The 19,644-nt window shown below is 36.3% G+C and overlaps 1 protein-coding gene across 3 annotated transcripts in view; it reads left to right on the plus strand.

Annotated features, from left to right (window-relative positions):
• ERO1B (endoplasmic reticulum oxidoreductase 1 beta) overlaps positions 1 to 19,644 on the plus strand; it is a 66,905-nt gene that overhangs the window by 37,581 nt on the left and 9,680 nt on the right. For 2 of the 3 annotated variants that reach the window (NM_001280454.1, XM_016927789.4), the window contains 7 exon segments: positions 1,435 to 1,508; positions 8,489 to 8,609; positions 9,055 to 9,101; positions 12,049 to 12,060; positions 14,640 to 14,666; positions 18,155 to 18,247; positions 18,378 to 18,624. In NM_001280454.1, the coding sequence (NP_001267383.1) occupies positions 1,435 to 1,508; positions 8,489 to 8,609; positions 9,055 to 9,101; positions 12,049 to 12,060; positions 14,640 to 14,666; positions 18,155 to 18,247; positions 18,378 to 18,624 (621 nt within the window). 3 annotated transcript variants of the gene reach the window in all.

Below are 19,644 nucleotides of genomic sequence, written 5' to 3' on the forward strand. Positions count from 1 at the left end.
TATGAAGACTACCACTTTAACCTCGGGACACTATCTTGAAAGGAAGTGCTGAGTTAAGCCCAAGAAATTCTCATGCAAATAGTGTTGCATCCATCTTCAAACTGACGTTTGGAAAAGCTGAAGTAGATAACCTCTAAGGTCCCTTCTAACTCATTTATAAATCAAACTGAGCCAGCTTTATTAGCATTAGATGCACGTTCAGTGTTTTTTCGGGCTTAGGCGTGGCTTTACTGTGGTTTTAGGCAGGGGTTAGGTGAAAGAATCAGCAAAGCCTCTTCAAATGAGGATGCTCAAAGAAGAAAGTTCCTGAAAGTCATATTGTTAACAAGAAAATAGGAATTTATATCACTATTGATTTGTTCTTCACTACTTTCAACGTAAGATCTATCTTATTAAACACAAGTTTAGTTAATGTCGTTTTAGCTGTAATTAGGCATTATTGTTTATGGCATCACGTATTTCAGTTGGGTCAACTGTGATACAATATTTTTGTTAATTTTTATTATATACTCCCATAGGGGAAAAAATTCCACAGTAAGTTGAACTGGAAAAATGTATTGATAAAGTTGATGTAGTACAACCAAGCTTATACACTTCTTTGTAGTGGCTTCTCAAATACAAAACAAATTCTTGATTATGACAGTACCACATTTAGGAATTACCTGATTTTTACCTTTATATACCTGATTTATACAGTTTTTTGTACCTTGTTTTTTCCTTTTGTGTTATGAATAAAGAGGGTAGCAAAATGATGCGCCTCTGATAGATCCTACCATCATGAGTATTCAATACAGAGAAGGCCTGAATATAGGTTCAAGTTAATGTAGATCAAAGTTGATTTCAATGAATGTAGTTGTTACTTATCAGTTCTTCAAGTTAGAAATCTTGATCATAGATTTTGTTAAATGTTAACTGGGCTGTGAAATGAATGATACACCATGATAAAAGTGGCATTGTTGTAACCAGTGAATACCACATTGGATGGGAGATTATAGAAATACAGTTATTGGTATTTTAGATCTTGTAAGTATAGACGCAATTTAAATTAAAAGAATTCTGAAAGTAAATTTAATTACTTCGGAAAAAATACATTTAACATTATAATTTCTAAGCTAATTGAAAAGTTTAGCTTGAGTTTTGTGTTTAACTACATGTTATATGTATTTACAAATTAATTTCTCCTTGAAGTTATTATTATTGACTAGTCCTAATAATTCAGTGTAGTTAAGAAATATAAATTACTCAAGGAAATTAATATATATATTTTCATATAACTTGTTTTTTGTCATTCCTTCATGTAATCACTAATAGCAGAATTGTGACATCATCTAATCGTTAACTGACCTCAGATTATTTTAATTACACTAGAATACAGTATTAAAAGTTTCAGCTCCAAATTTAATAATTTTTCTTTTTTATTCCTCCTTCCCATAGTAATCAAAGCAAAGAAGCTTTCATTGACTGGGCAAGATATGATGATTCACGGGATCACTTTTGTGAACTTGATGGTAATACAATAAACTATTATAATTAAATTATTTTAACTTTAACCCTTTTATAAGACATTTTAATCAATGAAAATATAAACTGAATTATAGCTTCAGTACTGGATTTTGCTATGTAGACCTTATTATTCATAATGGCATTTATTGAGAGCCTATGTTCCAGGCCCTGTGTTAAGTGCCTTAAATACATTATTTCTGGTCTTTGCAGCTACCTTCATAAGTGTGTATTATTTCATATCTGAGAAAACTGAGTCTGAAAAAGACTAAATAACTTGCCCAAGATCACACAATAGCAAGAGGCTGAGGCAGGATTTGATCCCATATCCGAATCCAAAACCTGTATTCTTTCCATTATGATATACCATCCATGGACCTTCAATTGAAGCCACTTAGTTATAGGTCTGTGAACATTTTGTAAAAATATTTACACTGGAATTTGCTAGAGGTCTTAACAAACTCATGTAAAGATGCTTTCTAATGCTGGGGAGGACTCTAATTCGACTTCTCCACAGCCCTTTTTCCAAGAGTTCCCTGGAATGGTAGAAAGACTGGACACTCTCCACCAGAGTAACTACCACTTCTCTTAACAGAAGGTAATTGCAGTGACTCAAAATTTTTTATCTATAGGATAATATTCCCAAAGAATTGTGCTGAGTAGGCATAAATCATTCATTTAGTTTCTCTTCACCTTTTTCCTTGGTATTGTTATATTTTTCATAGTGGAAAAGAATTTGGGGATTAAGTGTGCATAGTTGGAAATAGTAGTTCTTTGGAACTCTTCAGGCATCTAGAATGATCTGCTTTCTAAAGTTTTAAAAAAGATTCACAGGTAGAATTGTGCTATAAATCCAGCCCATAGTGGAGTAAGTTAGAGTGAGCTTCTACGATAGTATGGTAAACTGAGAATAATACTGGGAGATGGAATGTTATCTTGGCTTATATGGTTTCAGTAAGGAAATTTTAAAGGAATCTGAGTGAGGTTATACTAAGGGGTAATTAATGAAGTATCTGTCCTCTCTATGATATAGAGAATTGGTAAAAGTTGTATCAAAGCAAGCCATTGAACCTCTCCTTACTCTCACATTTGCTCTTTGGTTGCCATTTATATTTGAGTGCTTAACACTCATAGTCATTTATTTCTAAATTGTCCATTTACCTATTCTTTGATTAAAGTATAAATAATAGTGCTTATTTAATAGGTTTTCAAATTAATAATTTGTGTGACTATATATTACTCTTATGGTAAATAGGTATTTAATAAAAATACTTAATTGCAGGAAGTACTTGCTATAAATAAATTGATATGTAGATTACCTGCCATCAGTATAAACAGTGTTAACGATTTTTTTTTTTTTTTTTTTTTTTTTTTTTTGAGACAGGGTCTTGCTGTGTCACCCAGGCTGGAGTGCAGTGGCACGATTTCGGCTCACTGCAAGCTCCGCCCCCCAGGTTCACGCCATTCTCCTGCCTCAGCCTCCCGAGTAGCTGGGACTACATGCGCCCACCACCACGCCCAGCTAATTTTTTGTATATTTAGTAGAGATGGGGTTTCACCGTGTTAGCCAGGATGGTCTCGATCTCCTGACCTTGTGATCCACCTGCCTCGGCCTCCCAAAGTGCTGAGATTACAGGCTTGAGCCACTGCACCTGGCCGTGTTAACTATTTTTTAAAATATTAGTTTCTTAAATTGTAGAAAGTAAGAAATATTTTTTAAGAATTTACATGAAATCATCCCCTTAAGATTTTCAAGATTATATTTAAAATCAATTATTTTTATATTCTTATAAAACCATGGTACCTACTAATTGGTTTACCATGACTCTTCTGAGTTGTAATGTTCATATATATTCCAATGGTTTATATGCAGTTTGTTTTTGTTTTGTTTTGTTTTGAGATGGAGTCTCACTCTGTTGCCCAGGCTGGAGTGCAATGGCACAATCTTGGCTCACTGCAACCTCTGTCTCCTAGGTTCAAGCAATTCTGCCTCAGCCTCCCTAGTGGCTGGGATTACAGGCGTGCACCACCATGCACAGCTAATTTTTTTTTTTTTTTTTTAGTAGAGACAGGGTTTCGCCATGTTGGCCAGGTTGGTCTCGAACTCCTGACCTCAGGTGATCCGTCCGCCTTGGCCTCCCACAGTGCTGGGATTACAGCCATCAGCCACCGTGCCTGGCCTATAGTAGTTTTTAAAATTACTGTCAGGGTAGCTTTAGAATCATTGTTTAGTTATTGCTGTTTCCCAAATTCAGTGGATTAAAACAAAAATATAAAGAATATTCACCCAGTTTACTAGGGAATCTATCCATATACCCATTTCCTGCTGTTTTGTTGTTGATAATGAGTTCATTTGAATGGAAGATGATCCCTATAGATCAAATAGTAGTTTTTAAAATAATTTAGTAATTTAATATCCTTTAAGGTAAACTGCTTTCCCTACCACTCTTTTTTGTTGTTGTTGTTACTGTCTTTATCATGGCTTGCTTCTTGTTCATGTTTCTCCTCAAATGTCACTTTATCAGAAAAGCCTGCTCTCATCTCGCTATATAAGATAGTAGCCACTATCACTCCCTGTCCCTTTGCTTTGATGGCCCCCACCCTGCCCAAGCACTAACAACTGTCTGACAGTATATGGCATATTATTGAGTGTATCGGTTTCTTGTCAGTCTTCCCCAGCTAGATTGTGCGCTACTTGAGGGCAAGGGCTTTGTTTTTGGTTCACTAATGTATCCCTAGTGCCTAGAATGGTGCCTGGACGTGGTAGATGCTTAGTAAATACTTGCTGAATGAACTAGTTGGTTCATAAAAAGCCTAAATAGCATGATAGATTTTTAGTTTTATTTTTTCCCTTAAAATATGTTCATTAGTAAATTTAATGTTTAAAACAGTAGTTTCTAAATCTGGTTGTGTATCAAAATTTCTTGAGAGCTTTATAAACTGTAGCTTCTCCTTGACTGTAAATCATGTTTTAATAGTGAGTTAGTAGCAGTTTGGGGTAGGGTTGGTGATGGAGGGCTTTAAGCTTAATCCTGAGTCTATAATACAGTATTTTTTTTATCTGTGACCGTAGCAAAGAGCTTGCACACTAAGTTGTCCTGTATGCTACCATTAATGTTTAAGAGATATATGAGTTAGGAAGTAGGGAGGAAAGTTTAACATCCTAGAAAATGTGGTATGACCTCATAACTCTATTAAATTAGGACAGTGGAAAGGAAATTCAGTTAGAAAAAAACCGTATACTTAAGGCCAGGCACGGTGGCCCATGCCTGTAATCCCAGCACTTTGGGAGGCTGAGGTAGGTGAATCACCTGAAGTTAGGAGTTTGAGACTGGCTTGGCCAACATGGCGAACCCTGCCTCTACTAATAATACAAAAACTAGCCAGGCGTGGTGGTACATGTCTGTAGTCCTAGCTACATGGGAGGCTGAGGCAGGAGAATTGCTTGAACCCAACAGGCAGAGGTTGCATTGAGCTGAGACCACGCCATTGCACTCCCCCCTGCGCAACAGAGTCAGCCTCATGGCAAAAAAAAAAAAAAAAAAAAAAAAAAAAAATATATATATATATATATATATATATATATATATATATACTTGAAGAGGAGGAAATAACACTAGTTCAACTTCATAAATTCCAAGAATAAGGAATTATGAAGCTGCTTTGTAGAGGCAGAAAGAAGATAAAACTTTTGTGGGGGAGGGTCATAGTAGAGGGCCAGATAATTTAGAGAGAATTATCTGAATGAATGATGCAGCTGTGCAAACTGAGACAAGTTGCAGTTGAACAAATGAAAATCAGTGTCACAGATGGCCCAGGGATGAGGATGGGCACTACCAGCTAGTGTGTTTGTAGAGAACTTGGCCTGTAGATGCTTTCTGCCACACACGTTGCTCACTCTGGATGTCCCATGAAATTCTTGTCAGTATAGAGCAGAGGTTGGTAAGCTTTTTAAGAAAATGGACTAATGGTAACTATTTTAGGCTTTATAGACTGACTATAGGGTCTCTGTTGGAATTACTCATCTCTGCCATAATAGTGTGAAAGCAGTATGTAAACAAATGAACATGGCTGTGTCCCATGAAAACTTTATTTACAAAAATAAGCAGCAGGCCAGATTTGGCACACAAGCTGTAGTTTGCAAACTCCTTGTATAGGTTAACAAAACCCACTCTTTTCATGATTTGAAAAAGTATTACAAGATTTTTTTAAAAAGTATTGATTAAACTAAGGGAATAAACATTAAGAACATTGAAAATGTAAGTTTTACTTAAGTAGTTATAAAAACTGATATAATTGAGCTGTGTGTCGTGGTGAGCACCTGGAGTCCCAGCTGCTTGGGAGGCTGAGGCAGGAGGCTTGCTTGAGCGCAGGAGTTCGAGTCCAGCCTGCACAATAAAGTAAGACCACATTTCTTAAAAAAGAACAATGAAAAACCTGATATAATTGATTTTCCTCTTGTGATTTTTTAGCTCCCTTAAAGTATATTTTAAATCATCATGGTTTAATATCTGAATCATGGTTTTTCTTCTTTATTGGTTATTTGGTTGGTTTTCTTGGGAAAAGAGGTTGGTACTAGTCCAATTTGCACGTTTGTAGAGGATTCTATACACATGTAGTCCTACATGTACACACACATAAATTATTTATAAATATATAATATATATGTGTCAGAGAACATAAATTAATGTTATATTTAATTGTGAAGCTTATATATAATTCAGTTTTGCAGATGAATTTATTCAAGAGCAGCTTATGGAGATTAAAACTATACAACTTAGAAATTAAATACTGAATTTTAAGATTTTTTTTCTTTACTAAAACCCATACTTTCTTTTTTTTTTTAAAAAAAAAAAAAAAAAAAAAAAGGCTGTTGCCCAGGTTGGAGTGTAGTGGTGCCATCATAGTTCACTGCAGCCTCCGACTCCTGGGCTCAAGTGATCCTCCCACTTCAGCCTCCCAAGCAACTGGGACTAGAGGCATGTGCCACCATGCCCATATCAAAAGCCATACTTATACTTCATAATTTGAATTTTTATTTTAAATTAAGATTTTAAAAGTTATTGTTTTTGAGCCCTGAGTCAATCTGTGTTCTGGGACAGTTTTTTCTATCCATCTGTAAATTGTTTTCCTTGCCTTGCTTTTTATAGTGGAGTATCTTTACAAATTTAGAGCTAGAAATAGAGCCAGTATTCTTATAGTCTGCAAAATCATGTTTCCATTGTCTAAGTTATAATACAACCCATTTAATATAGTAAATTGTTAGTTATCCTTGTATTCTTCCTACATCATGAAAGTGCCAGGCAGGTGGATCACCTGAGATCAGGAGTTTGAGACCAGCCTGGCTAAGATGGCATAACCCCGTCTCTACTAAAAATACAAAAAATCAACCAGGCATGGTGGTGAGTGCCTGTAATCTCAGCTACTTGGGAGGCTGAGACAGGATAATTGCTTGAACCTGGGAGGCGGAGGTTACAGTGAGCTGAGATCTCACACTGCACTCCAGCCTGAGAGACAAAGCAAGACTCTGTCTCAAAAACAAAAGTGCCAGGTAATTCTTGGAAGGCATGGATCAAGATGCTGTTTTGCCCTTGTGATCATGGATAATCCCAGTCTGTGGTCATTGACTGTCCAGGGAATACTGTTTACTGACAGGAAAATATACCATCAGGTAATGAAAGAGAGACATTTAATGACCACATTTGACTCCTGTTTTAAACCAGCTGCCTCTGTACTATTGTTTAAATTCATGACAACAAACGGTAGTAAGCATATAAATAAAGGAATATATGTGTGCCATATATAACACTTGAGCATCTATGTATTATGAGCATACATGTGTGAGGCATGGTCATTATAATTTTTCTTTAGCTATGAAAAGCACGTTTCCCATTTCTATTCAGAATGTGAGCTTCAATAATTAAGATTTTAAAAATCTTTTGTATTTCTCAGAGATCTCAATTAAAATGTCCAAATAGGGCCGGGCACAGTGTCTCACACCTGTAATCCCGCCACTTTGGGAGGCCGAGGCAGGTGGATCACGAGGTCAGGAGTTTGAGACCAGCCTGGCCAACATAGTGAAACCCCGTCTTTACTAAAAATACAAAAAGCCAGACATGGTGGTGCGCGCCTGTAGTACCAGCTACTTGGGAGGCTGAGGCAGGAGAATTGCTTGAACCTGGGAGGCGGAGGTTGTGGTAAGCTGAGATTGCGCCACTGCACTCCAGCTTAGGCAACAGAGTGAGACTCCATCTCGAAAAAAAAAAATAAAGTCCAAATAGTGGAGATCGGGTAAATACTCATTTGGGTTTCAATATGGAAAATGATTATTTAGTTTTAAATATTTCAACAAGTTTGTGAAAGTTGTGCCTACGATGTTTTAGTTTGAGAGCAAGAAAAACACTTCAATATGTTGACATCAGTAAAAATAGTAATATATAACTTTGAAAAACTAGAGCATGGTATAGCTTTATGAATAATCAGATTTGGATCACAAAGTTATGGAGCCATTTACTTCATGAGTCCAAGCAGAGAATAGCAGAGAAATCTCTATTTTTAATACAATATATGTTACAAAATGTTTCCAAGTGTGTGGTTAGGTGGATATATTCTTAGAGAAGAAATCATAAGAAATATTAAAGCAGGTTATGATTCTGTTTGGTCTTTTCAATCCTGGGTGGTTAAAACTTAAGAAATGATTCATGTCTCTAATAAGGTGAAGGGGATGTTATATTACTTAAAAGAGCACTGCGTATCCAAAGGAAATGGAAGAGTTGCTTTTTCTTCTCTTAAGGAATTTGTCCAAGTTATTACAAATCTTGCGTCAAGTACGGTCACAAGTATACTAACCACTATACCATTTCAGTTGGAGATTACTTGAAAAGCATGACATTTTTCTTACCTTTGAGTAGTCCGGTTTGCTTTGTACTGTTAAATCTTAGATAAATGGTGAAATATGGATGGTTTTTATGAATTTTTTCTTGTTCAGATGAGAGATCTCCAGCTGCTCAGTATGTAGACCTATTGCTGAACCCAGAGCGTTACACTGGCTATAAAGGGACCTCTGCATGGAGAGTGTGGAACAGCATCTATGAAGAGAACTGTTTCAAGTAACTGGAGGGGGTGGGGGAAGAAGGAACGACTGATAAGAGGGTCGGGAGAGGCCGGGTGCTGTGGCTCACGCCTGTAATCCCAGCACTTTGGGAGGCCAAGGTGGGTGGATCATCTGAGGTCAGGAGTTCAAGACCAGCCTGGCCAACATGGTGAAACCCCATGTCAACTAAAAATACAAAAAAATTAGCCGGGCATGATGGCAGGTGCCTGTAATCCCAGCTACTTCGGAGGCTGAGGCAGGAGAATCGCTTGAACCTGGGAGGCAGAGGTTACAGTGAGCAGAGATTGCGCCACTGCACTCCAGCCTGGGTGACTAAGTGAAACTCTATCTCAAAAAAAAAAAAGAGGGTGGGGAGGGGAGTATTTGTTTCTATTGGAATAAAATTATACACTATAAAAGTTAAAACATTCTATGTTTGGGTATTATGCTTTCTTTTTCAGGCCTCGATCTGTTTATCGTCCTTTAAATCCTCTGGCGCCTAGCCGAGGTAGGTTTTTCATATGTACATTTTCATGCTTTTCATTGTTTATAAAATGTCTTTATAACTAAACTTCATATTGAAAAAACTTTCATTTTTATATTTTGTTTAATTTGAATGATGAACAAAAAGTGTAAGATTAGTTCATAGTCAAGTCTCGAGATTTCTAGGCATGTTGTTTTACATAATTACTGTCATTTATTGAGTGCCTGCTCTGTGCCAGACCCTAAACTAGGAAGTTTATGTAAAATAATTTAAAATATGTGAGTAATCAATATATATCAAAGATTTCCTGGGGACTTATTAAAAAATCTGGTTGCTCAGGCCCTATGCTATATTAATTAAGTCAGAATCCTTGGAATGAGAACACCGGGCATTGTTATTTTTTAAACTCTCCACATGGTTCCAGTATGCAACCAAGTTTGACAGCCAGTGTCTCGTAACAGTGCTTCTAGACTTCAGTGTGCATACACATCACCCAGGAGCCTTGGTAACATACAGCTTCTGATTCTGTATTTCTTGGGAGAGGTCCAAACACACTCCTAGGTGCTGCCTCAGGTGCTGACTCATGTGCCACACTTTCAGTAGGAAAAATGTACAACAATTTTAGAAACTTTAGCAGTGCTCTATATCTGTACTGTCCAATAAAGTAACCAGTTTCCACATGGGACTGTTGAACACATGAAATTTGGCTAGTGTGAAACTGAATTTTAAATTGTATTTAATCTTAGTTTATTTAGATGTAAAAACCATATTGTTAAACAGAACCTTATTGTTTTGGTAAGACTACTATAACCTATGCGTCATGTAACATATTTTTGTTGTAGTGTGTGTATACTTTTGAATTTAAAAAATGTGGCTATTAGAAACATTTTAAGTTAACACTCGTGTGTGGCGTTATATTTCAATGGCACAGCATTACTGTCATCAGTGGGATACATCCTCAGTCTGTTCTCAGTGAGGAACCAAACCCTGGGAGCAACTCTGTCATTGACCTGCCATTCCAGTGTTTTCTTTAGATGGGGAGTGTTTTAAGAAATTTGATTTCCTGATCTAAATTTGTATCTTTAGACCTTTCTGAGAACCAAATAGACTTGGAAGGGTTGACTGCATAGAAGTGCTTTTTCATGCTCACTCTGTCACAATGTGGCAAATACTTGTTTTCCCCAAATTCACATTGAAACTGCCTGGAGAAGGAAGTTGGTCCTGAAAAAGACGTGCCTGGCTTCTTATCCTTTGTCTCTTTTACTACTTTTGCCTCACAACTTTTCTATTTTCAACTTAAAGGTTTTAATTACACAACATTTTATAAAAATTGAAGCAATATAGTAGTTATATAAAGTGAAAAGGGAAAGCTCTTCTATTCCATAGTACAGAGTTTGAAAGGTGTTCTTCCAGACCTTTTCTACAGCCACTTAACACTTTTAAAGCAGAAAATACAATTTTTTCACTTAAGAAAAACATCAAGTCCTAAGAAACACTTCATTTCCATGTTAGTGATATGTCAGAGACATAACACTGCTGAAAAGATGAGGAAAAGGAAACTACTACATAGAAAAAGAGGAAGGGAAGAGGAGAAAAGAAGAAAAATGAAATATGAAAGAAGACAAGACTAGGTAAAGAGAATGGTTCCTAGCTGTTATAGGAGTACTCTGTGAAGTAATTAATAGCTCTTGCTGTTGCTATTTACCTGCTATCTCCATTGAAATTGGTTGATCAATAGTTCTTTAATCTTCTTAACTCTCTTCCACATTTCCGAGTCATAACCCCTAGGCTTATACAACTATTTTCTAACAGGTTTTGAGCAATAGGAACTTTTGTCCAAAAATGAAATCTTATTTCAGAACCCACATAATAAAGCTGATAGGCAGAGCTGCTATGTTGCCCTAGAGCCCAACCTCTAGGCCTCCTGGAAGCAGCACCTTGCCCAAGGGTTTCACTGATTACAGTTTGGGATATACTCTTACTAAGGCCTGTCTCTGCTGAGGAGCAGTAATTTAAAAGAGAAAAATATTCCAGGTTGGAAACAGTAATGTTCAGAGAGGATTGTGTGCATAATGATTAAAGGAGCAACTTTATGTAGTAATTAATTAATTATTGAAAATAGTGGTCTTTATGACTATTTTTAGTTGCTTTCTGGTGTTATTGTATTTTAAAATGTGCAAATCTTTTTTTTTTTTTTTTCTTGAGACAGAGTCACGCTCTGTCACTCAGGCTGGAGTGCAGTGGTGTGATCTCGGCTCACTGCAACCTCTGCCTCCTGGGTTCAAGCAGTTCTCTGCCTCAGCCTCCCGAGCAGCTGGGATTACAAGGTGCCGGTCACCACGCCTGACTAATTTTTTGTATTTTTAGTAGAGATGGGGTTTCACTATCTTGGCCAGGCTGATCTTGAACTCCTGACCTCGTGATCCTCCCAAAGTGCTGGGATTACAGGCCTGAGCCACCGTGCCCAGCCTTCTTTTTTTTTTTTTTTTTTTTTTTTTTTGAGACGGAGTTTTGCTCTTGTTGCCCAGGCTGGAGTGCAATGATGCGATCTTGGCTCACTTGAAACCTCCACCTCCTGGGTTCAAGTGATTCTCCTGCCTCAGCCTCCCAAGTAGCTGGGATTACAGGTACATGCCACCATGGCTGGCTAATTTTTGTATTTTTAGTTGAGACAGGGTTTCACATGTTGGCCAGGCTGGTCTCAAACTCCGGACCTCAGGTGATCCACCCACCTCGGCCTCCCAAAGTCCTGGGATTACCAGCGTGAGCCACCACGCCTGGCCAAAATGTGCAAATCTTATACTCTTTGACCTATATTCTGATTAAGAGGACTCATTTGCAGGGTGTCTACTCAGTGACCAAGGTTCGTGATATAATTAATAGTTTAACAGTTTTAATCTCAAAAAATAGTATTGGGATCTGAGCTATGTAAGACATTTTCTAAAATCTTTTCTATTATTTTCTCTTTTAGGCGAAGATGACGGTGAGCAAAACTCATGTTTGTTTGTTTCAAGTGTGGAGGACATTTTTTGTAACAATCAGAATTTGATTTTTCCTTTATGTAATTCAAAAGAAAGTATTCCTGTTTTCTAAGAAAATAGCTACTAATGAATGGTGACCAAAAAAAAAAGATTATTTTATATATATAAAGTTATCGTATGTTAAAAAAAAAAAAAAGACCATTTTTCCTAAATGCTTAGTTTGTAAATCAGTTCACATTACAAGTTCCCCATTTTCTGGTTATTATATAATTTACTTGAATATGTCCTGAGGAAGTGGGGAGAAGGAGTTAAGGTAGTTTTAGCAGATAATTTGTCTTGTGACCTCTTTATTTTCTTATTGACTGAAATTTCTAACCTCAGGTATCAATATAATACTTAATTTGATGACAAGCAATTTATTAACAATTGATTATTGAATGAATGTTGGTTAAAAGATACCCCCAAAATAGCCAAAATAATTATTTCAACTGAATGTTTACCTCTCTGTGTTCAGGGGCACTGATGGGCATTGTCCAGGGTAGGAAGATGTTTAAAACATGGTGCTTTCCCTCTAGGAGCTGAGGATATATAGGATAGTAGGAAAGATAAGCACTGTACATAAACAATGGTAATGAGGTAAAGAAATACTCCATAGATGGTACAAACAGTAGGTGATATATATAGCTCCTTAGAGGAGAAACAGATCGTATCTCACGGGAGTGATGTGGGAAAGCTTACTGGAGGAGGGGTAGCATTCGAGGTGAATTTTGAATAATGGGACAGATTTAGATCCGTACAATTGGATAGTGCATGTTGGAGGAAACAGCATGCAGCTGGGAGTTGAGACAAGTCAGGCATGTTTGGGGAGACAGCAAAGAGACCCTTTTAGTGGTAGGTAAGACTATATAGTGGTAGTTTAAATTAGATTGATAGAGGCCATATTTTTTAGTACGTTGGGTACTAGACTTTTCCTGTTGGCACTTGAGGTGTTTTGAATCACAAGTGATATAATGATAAATGATCCTTACTATATGTTGAATGAATGAATTTGTTAGATGTTTTCATTGTTGTACAAAGTATGAAGACTCTCAGTAGGCAAAGTAATTCCCCACCGTCTAGTTTATCCCTAGACTCCTTACTCAGCTCATCTGAGTGTTCGGTTTTTCTATAATTTCTATCATTCTCAATTTAAAAAAAAATAACATCAAGGATAGGTAACGCAGGAAGTGCATTAACAATTTTGATTGTTATTGACTGCTCTCTTTTCTTTCTCTTTCCCCCACTCAGAAGAAGGTTACAGGGCCAGGAATGGTTCTTTTTTTTTTTTTTTTCCAAGTGTTTAACATGTTTTGAAATATGTATACATTGTGGAATGGGTAGATTGAGCTAATTAGCTCACATACCATTTTTCTGGCGAAAACACTTAAAATCGCAGCAATTTTCAAGAATACAATACGTTGTAATTAACTATAGTCAGCATGTTCTACAATAAATCTCTTGAACTTACTGCATTTCTTTAAGTGAAATTTTGTATCCCTTGACCAGCATCTCCCTGACCCCAGGAATGTTCTTCAGCATTAGTACACAGATTAGTCAAGCCCTTCTGTATTCTATTAACTTTCCTGAAGAATTATTTTGAAAATTAAGAGATTTTTTAGCTGTCCCTTAAAACTTATTAGTCTTAGAAAATTGAGGAAATATTTTTAGTTTTATTGGATTAGGAAAAATGGAATAATCAATAGTTGGACGTTTGTGTTAATTATAATTCCTTATTTTCTTGGAATATTTAAAAGGCACTATGGTTGTTATGAAAAGCAAATTTGAGATTGTTAAAATGTTTGCCCCATGTTTTCAGATATTTACACCTTCAATGAATAAGATTTATATACTTTTTTTTTTTTTTTAAAGAGGCAGGATCTTGCTATGTTGCCCAGGTTGGATCCGATCTCCTGGGCTCAAGCAATCCTTCCCCCTCAACCTTCTGAGTTAACTGGGGCTACAGGTCCAAGCCACTGTGCCCAGCTCATATTTTGACTGAAATGTTTTCTTAAAAAATTTAATAGTCAAAATATTTGTAAAAACACTCTCTTAAAGTTACTTAAATTATTTGTAGGCTTTATTTCCTAGAACCATATGGTTATTTTTCTATTTTACCTGAAGCAGTAGACATTTTAGAGAGATTACTTAATCTGTCATAATTTTTTTTTTTTTTTTTTTTTGAGACAGGGTCTCACTCTTGTCACCCAGGCTGGAGGGCAGTGGTATGATCTCGGCTCACAGCAACCTTAGCCTCCTGGGTCCAAGCAATTCTCCTGCCTCATCCTCTCGAGTAGCTGGATTACAGGCCTGCACCTCCATACCCGGCTAATTTTTTGTATTTTTAGTAGAGATGGGGTTTCGCCATGTTGGCCAGGCTGGTCTTAAACTCCTGGCCTCAAGTGATCAGCCCACCTCGGCCTCCCAAAGTGCTAGGATTACAGGCATGAGCCACCATGCCCTGCAGAAAGATTTTATAAACCTAATTTATTCTACTTTATAAATGACCATATAATGTTTTAATCCACTTTTCTCTCTCTCTCAGGAGAATCATTCTACACATGGCTAGAAGGTAAACAGTCTGTTCTAAATTTATTGGATTTTTTGTTTAAAAATACTGATTTATTTAGCATATTTTTGTAAGGTCTAGGATTTTATTACCTAGTCAACTAATTTTGACAGTTTGAAAAAAAAATGTGTTTTAGGTTAACATATGGGGATAAAATTATGTGAAAAGTTTGAAGATAGTGGTCAGCTAAAAACCAGGTTTATATAAATACACAGGCCAAATACTGTCATCAGGTTTTCATAACTGGTTCCCTAATCTTATTTCTGTTCTGTATGTAATGTTCATTCAAACTACTTCTCTAGTAACGAGTATGCAAAATATTTTAAAAGTGGAGACATTCCTTTTGGAAGGAAGTACTTTTTATATATAAAATTAATGGAAGATAAATATGAATTCAAAAGGTTCGAAACATATTTGCCACGTTAATATAGTCTAACCTTGTCTGATTAAAAGATAAAGCAATATAGATCCTGATATATTAGATGTTTTGCATTCTTGTACTTCCAGTGTTGAAAATATCAAATGCTATTAATGGAAAGGTGAAATGTTATAGGATTTTAATAACTCAGGTTAATAACTGGATATATGATGCTTTTAAAAATTTACCTTACCAAATTGCCATTAGTATATGAAATTAAAAATTAAAATATATTAGTAACAGATAAGCAAGTAGAATGACATAGGAAAATTGATATTTCATAGCCATAACCTTATAGGAATACTACAGAGTAAAACTAATTCTATTTTATGCATGTCAGTTGGTCATGTTATCTTATGAATATTATTTCTTTTTTTTTTTTTTTGAGTCAGAGTCTCACTGTTGCCCAGGCTGGAGTGCAGTGGCGCCATCTCGGCTCACTGCAACCTCTGCCTCCCAGGGTCAAGTGATTCTCCTGCCTCAGCCTCCCAAATAGCTGGGATTACAGGCACCCGCCACCACACCCAGCTAATTTTTGTATTTTTAGTAGAGATGAGGTTTCACCGTGTTGGCCAGGCTGGTTTGAACTCCAGGCCTCAAGTGATCTGCCCACCTCAGCCTCCCAAAGTGCTGGGATAACAGGTGTGAGCCACCATACCTGGCCTATTTCTTTGTTTGTAATGAACTATGTGCATATGTTGGCCATTATTAAGGTGAACATTATTGATGTGCAAATTCTGTTAGGAGTTATATGAGAAAATCACTTATGTAGAAGATGTTTAGCTTTGTTTAATAAGCTCTACTCTAAAGATACAAATTGTGGAAAGTAGCATTTAGGCTAGAAAAGGTAGTCAGAGACTCTGAGTGTTAGTAATGAGAATGAAATTTAGAAACAATATTGGATTCTATGTATATTATATCAACCATTCTTCCAGTCTTACTGTTTTGAGTATCTGAATATTGATACATGGTTCCAAAGAGCATTCCCTTATAGGCAGCTGACTCAACCTTTTCTGAGATTCAGTTTCCTCATCTGGAGCGTGGAGAGGAGCAATAGCAGTCCTACTTACACTGTGAGTGTAGATGATTCCTGTAAAGTTTCCTTTGGAAACCACAAATCCACGTCCAAATGCCAAATATTACTGTTACAGTAAATGCAACCCCTTTCTGAAAGTTCAAGTGCTGAAAATGCATTTTAATGAAATTAAATCGAAAAGAGGAAGAAGAGAACCATTTTCTAAATTGTGTAATTGAATTGCTCTATGTTGTTAGAAGTTGGTGGATTCTGCCTTGGTAAGTCAGCTTTTGCAGATGTCACTTCAGAGTGAGATTGAGAAGGCTTTTGCCTGGACCTCGGTAATTAAAGATACCATCCAGCCTGGCACAGACTGTGTGTAGGCCAGGAGAAGCTCTCCAGCAATTTCCTGCTAAGTGTGTTGTGTGTCTGGGTGCACTTAGTTGGTGCATATTTTATTATTAATTTGCTTAAAGTTGCCTGTTTTTCACAGTTTGTGGAAATACATTTCTATTCCTCTCCGCTCACTTATCCCCTACCTCACTGCAGTGGTAGGGGCTTTGTGGGCTTTGCAAATTATAACTGCCTCCCAGTTTTCCAGGTCCTGGTTTGTAGGCATATGGATTTTCATGAGTTTTGCTTTGCTTACTGTCCCTTCTCTTGTCTTTATCCATTTTATTGGACATAAGCACTGCTTAGAGAGAGAGGTTGGGAAGAAAATAAAGTTAACTTCAAATCTGATATTTTGTTACTTGATAATAGATCTGATGAAAAGTTTTAGTAGAAGAGAAGTTAGTACTTAATGTTGTATTAAATATATTCATATTGTTTGTATCCATTGTTATCGTAAACATTCAAAATTGTCATATACTTTTAGGGAGGAAGCTACAAAATAAAATTCAATTTCTTTTGGTCCCCATCCATGACAATTTGAATATTCTAGCAAGAATTCCCAATTAGGGAACGAGATCTCAAAAGGATTATTTTTTTCCAGTTAGAGGCCATGTGCTTCAGAATCATCTGTGATAGGACAGAAAGAGAGAGTGAATTGCTGAAAAATCTTAATAGACACAAAGAAAACCACATACTCTTACATTAAAAAAAAATTTCCCCCATCATATAAATGAGACTATTTTGCTTTCCACTATTAAAGCCCATTTTCCTGCGTGGGGAAAGTGTTAAAAACCTGTTGGATGAAGGAGGGAAAAGCTCATGGCCGTGTATCCAGTGACTTCTTAAAATTTTCTGCATTTTTCTTTATTTAAGAATTTACCATCTTAATCATTTTTAAGTTTACTGTTTAGTGGCATTAAATACATTCACAATGTGTATTACTCCTATTATGAGAGAAAATCTTTTAAAATGGGGGCAGGGGTTAGGATAGGATGACGGGATATCTTGACCTCTTAAGTTCTCAGCAAAAAAGCCCCTGTGGCTTAAGAAGGCTACATCAAATAACGTTCTGTTATATTCCTGTACTCCACTGATATGATTCCACTGAAGTAGTAAATAGTCAACATGTTGTTCTTTTTTTAATTAGTTGAAATTCCTGTATTTCTGTTTTCCAAGTTTCAGCTCCTTACAAGTAGAACATATGGTTAAAAAATTAGACAATTCCAGGGCAGAAGGTTAATAAAACCCTTATTTCTCTGCTAGCAAATAACACATATAAGGAAGGGGGGAAAATCCAGCAGTGACTTTATAATTACATTTACTTCAGTAAGTTCTTAGCCTAAACCACAAGAAAACCTGTGCTGTTGCTGTCTGAGTAACATGGGAACTTGCCAACTTTATCCATAGTGTTTTGACCCCTAGTTGCTCAAACTTTTCTGCTTTTTTCAGCATTAAGTTCTCATCATACTCAGTTAACTCCATTCTGAAGCCAAAATCTTACTTTGCCTTCTAGTGAGAGAATCTTGATCTAATCAGTTTTATATTATTCCTTGATTTATTTTAATGTTCTTCAATCAAAAATAAGCCTACATACTGAACCTCCTTGAGTCAATATTTCTGATATCTAAATAGGTGTAATTTCTTTTTCAATATTTTTCTGAATAGGTTTGTGTCTGGAGAAAAGAGTCTTCTATAAGCTTATATCGGGACTTCATGCTAGCATCAATTTACATCTATGTGCAAATTATCTTTTGGAAGGTAATCATATTTTTAAGTCGAGATTTTGCCTTCTATTAGTGTAAAAATTATTGGAGAGAATACATATTCTTTAGAGCAGAAAAAAATCCTGTTTACTAAAACAATGTAATGTATTTCTCTTTCTCTTTAGAAACCTGGGGTAAGCCCAGTTGGGGACCTAATATTAAAGAATTCAAACGCCGCTTTGACCCTGTGGAAACCAAGGGAGAAGGTCCAAGAAGGCTCAAGAATCTTTACTTCTTATACTTGATTGAGCTTCGAGCTTTGTCAAAGGTGGCTCCATATTTTGAGCGCTCAATTGTCGATCTTTACACTGGAAATGCAGAAGAAGATGCTGACACAAAAACTCTTCTACTGAATATCTTTCAAGATACAAAGTAAGAATTGACTATCCGTGATTTGAAATGCTCCTCTCTGTATTCAAATGAGGTAGCACTTAAAGTACACAAAAGCTGACTCCTAAAAGTTAACCGAGGGGAGATGTAGAACAGAAAAGGAAAGTGATCAATAGAACAACAGAATTTAAAAATATTTCTGAAAATGTTGATGAAAACGCATTAATAAGGCTTTCTTTTGCAGAAATTTTCACACTTGAGAATAGTGCTTTAAAATATCACTAAATTTTATGTAGTATCATCAAAATTTAGTGCTACTTTAATGGTCTTTCTACCAATTTTGTATTCTTCTAGTCACTTTATTTACTTACTTATTTTTGAGACAGAGGCTTGCTCTGTTGCCCAGGCTGGAGTGCAATGGCACAATCTTGGCTCACTGCAGCCTCTGCCTCCCAGGTTCAAGCAATTCTTGTGCCTCAGCCTCCTAAGTAACTGAGATTACAGGTGTGTGCCATCACACCCAGCTAATTTTTGTATTTTTAGTAGAGATAGGGTTTCACCATGTTGGACAGGCTGGTCTCAAGCTCCTGGCCTCAAGTGATCCACCCTCCTCTGCCTCCCAAAGTGCTGGGATTAGAGGCATGGGCCATCGCGCCTGGCCTCTAGTCACTATATTTAAATTTAGATGATAATATACATGTGTTTGCATTGGGATGGATATGTAAGGAAACATTAGCCTTATCTTCTAGAATATAACCTTTTAAACAAAACGCTTGGTCAAGAAAACTTGAGTTAACTGGTTTTTAAAATAGCCTGGAAGAGAAAGATTAAAAAGTGTTTAAAGTAAATTATGTATTAAATTTTTAAAGAATATTAAGGGAATATTGCCTATTTTTTACATAGATTGTTTTCAGTTAATTTTTTAGATTACCTGTGTCATTTATTTAAAACATTACACTCTTACTAAATTTAACAGCCATCTGTGTCTTGCTTTAGTCTTTTATGAAATAGTTTATGTGTGAACTGTTTGTCACTTTTCTACATTACCAAACCTTACATCGG

The sequence above is a fragment of the Pan troglodytes genome, chromosome 1 (assembly GCF_028858775.2).
Source record: "Pan troglodytes isolate AG18354 chromosome 1, NHGRI_mPanTro3-v2.0_pri, whole genome shotgun sequence".
NCBI lineage: Eukaryota > Metazoa > Chordata > Mammalia > Primates > Hominidae > Pan > Pan troglodytes.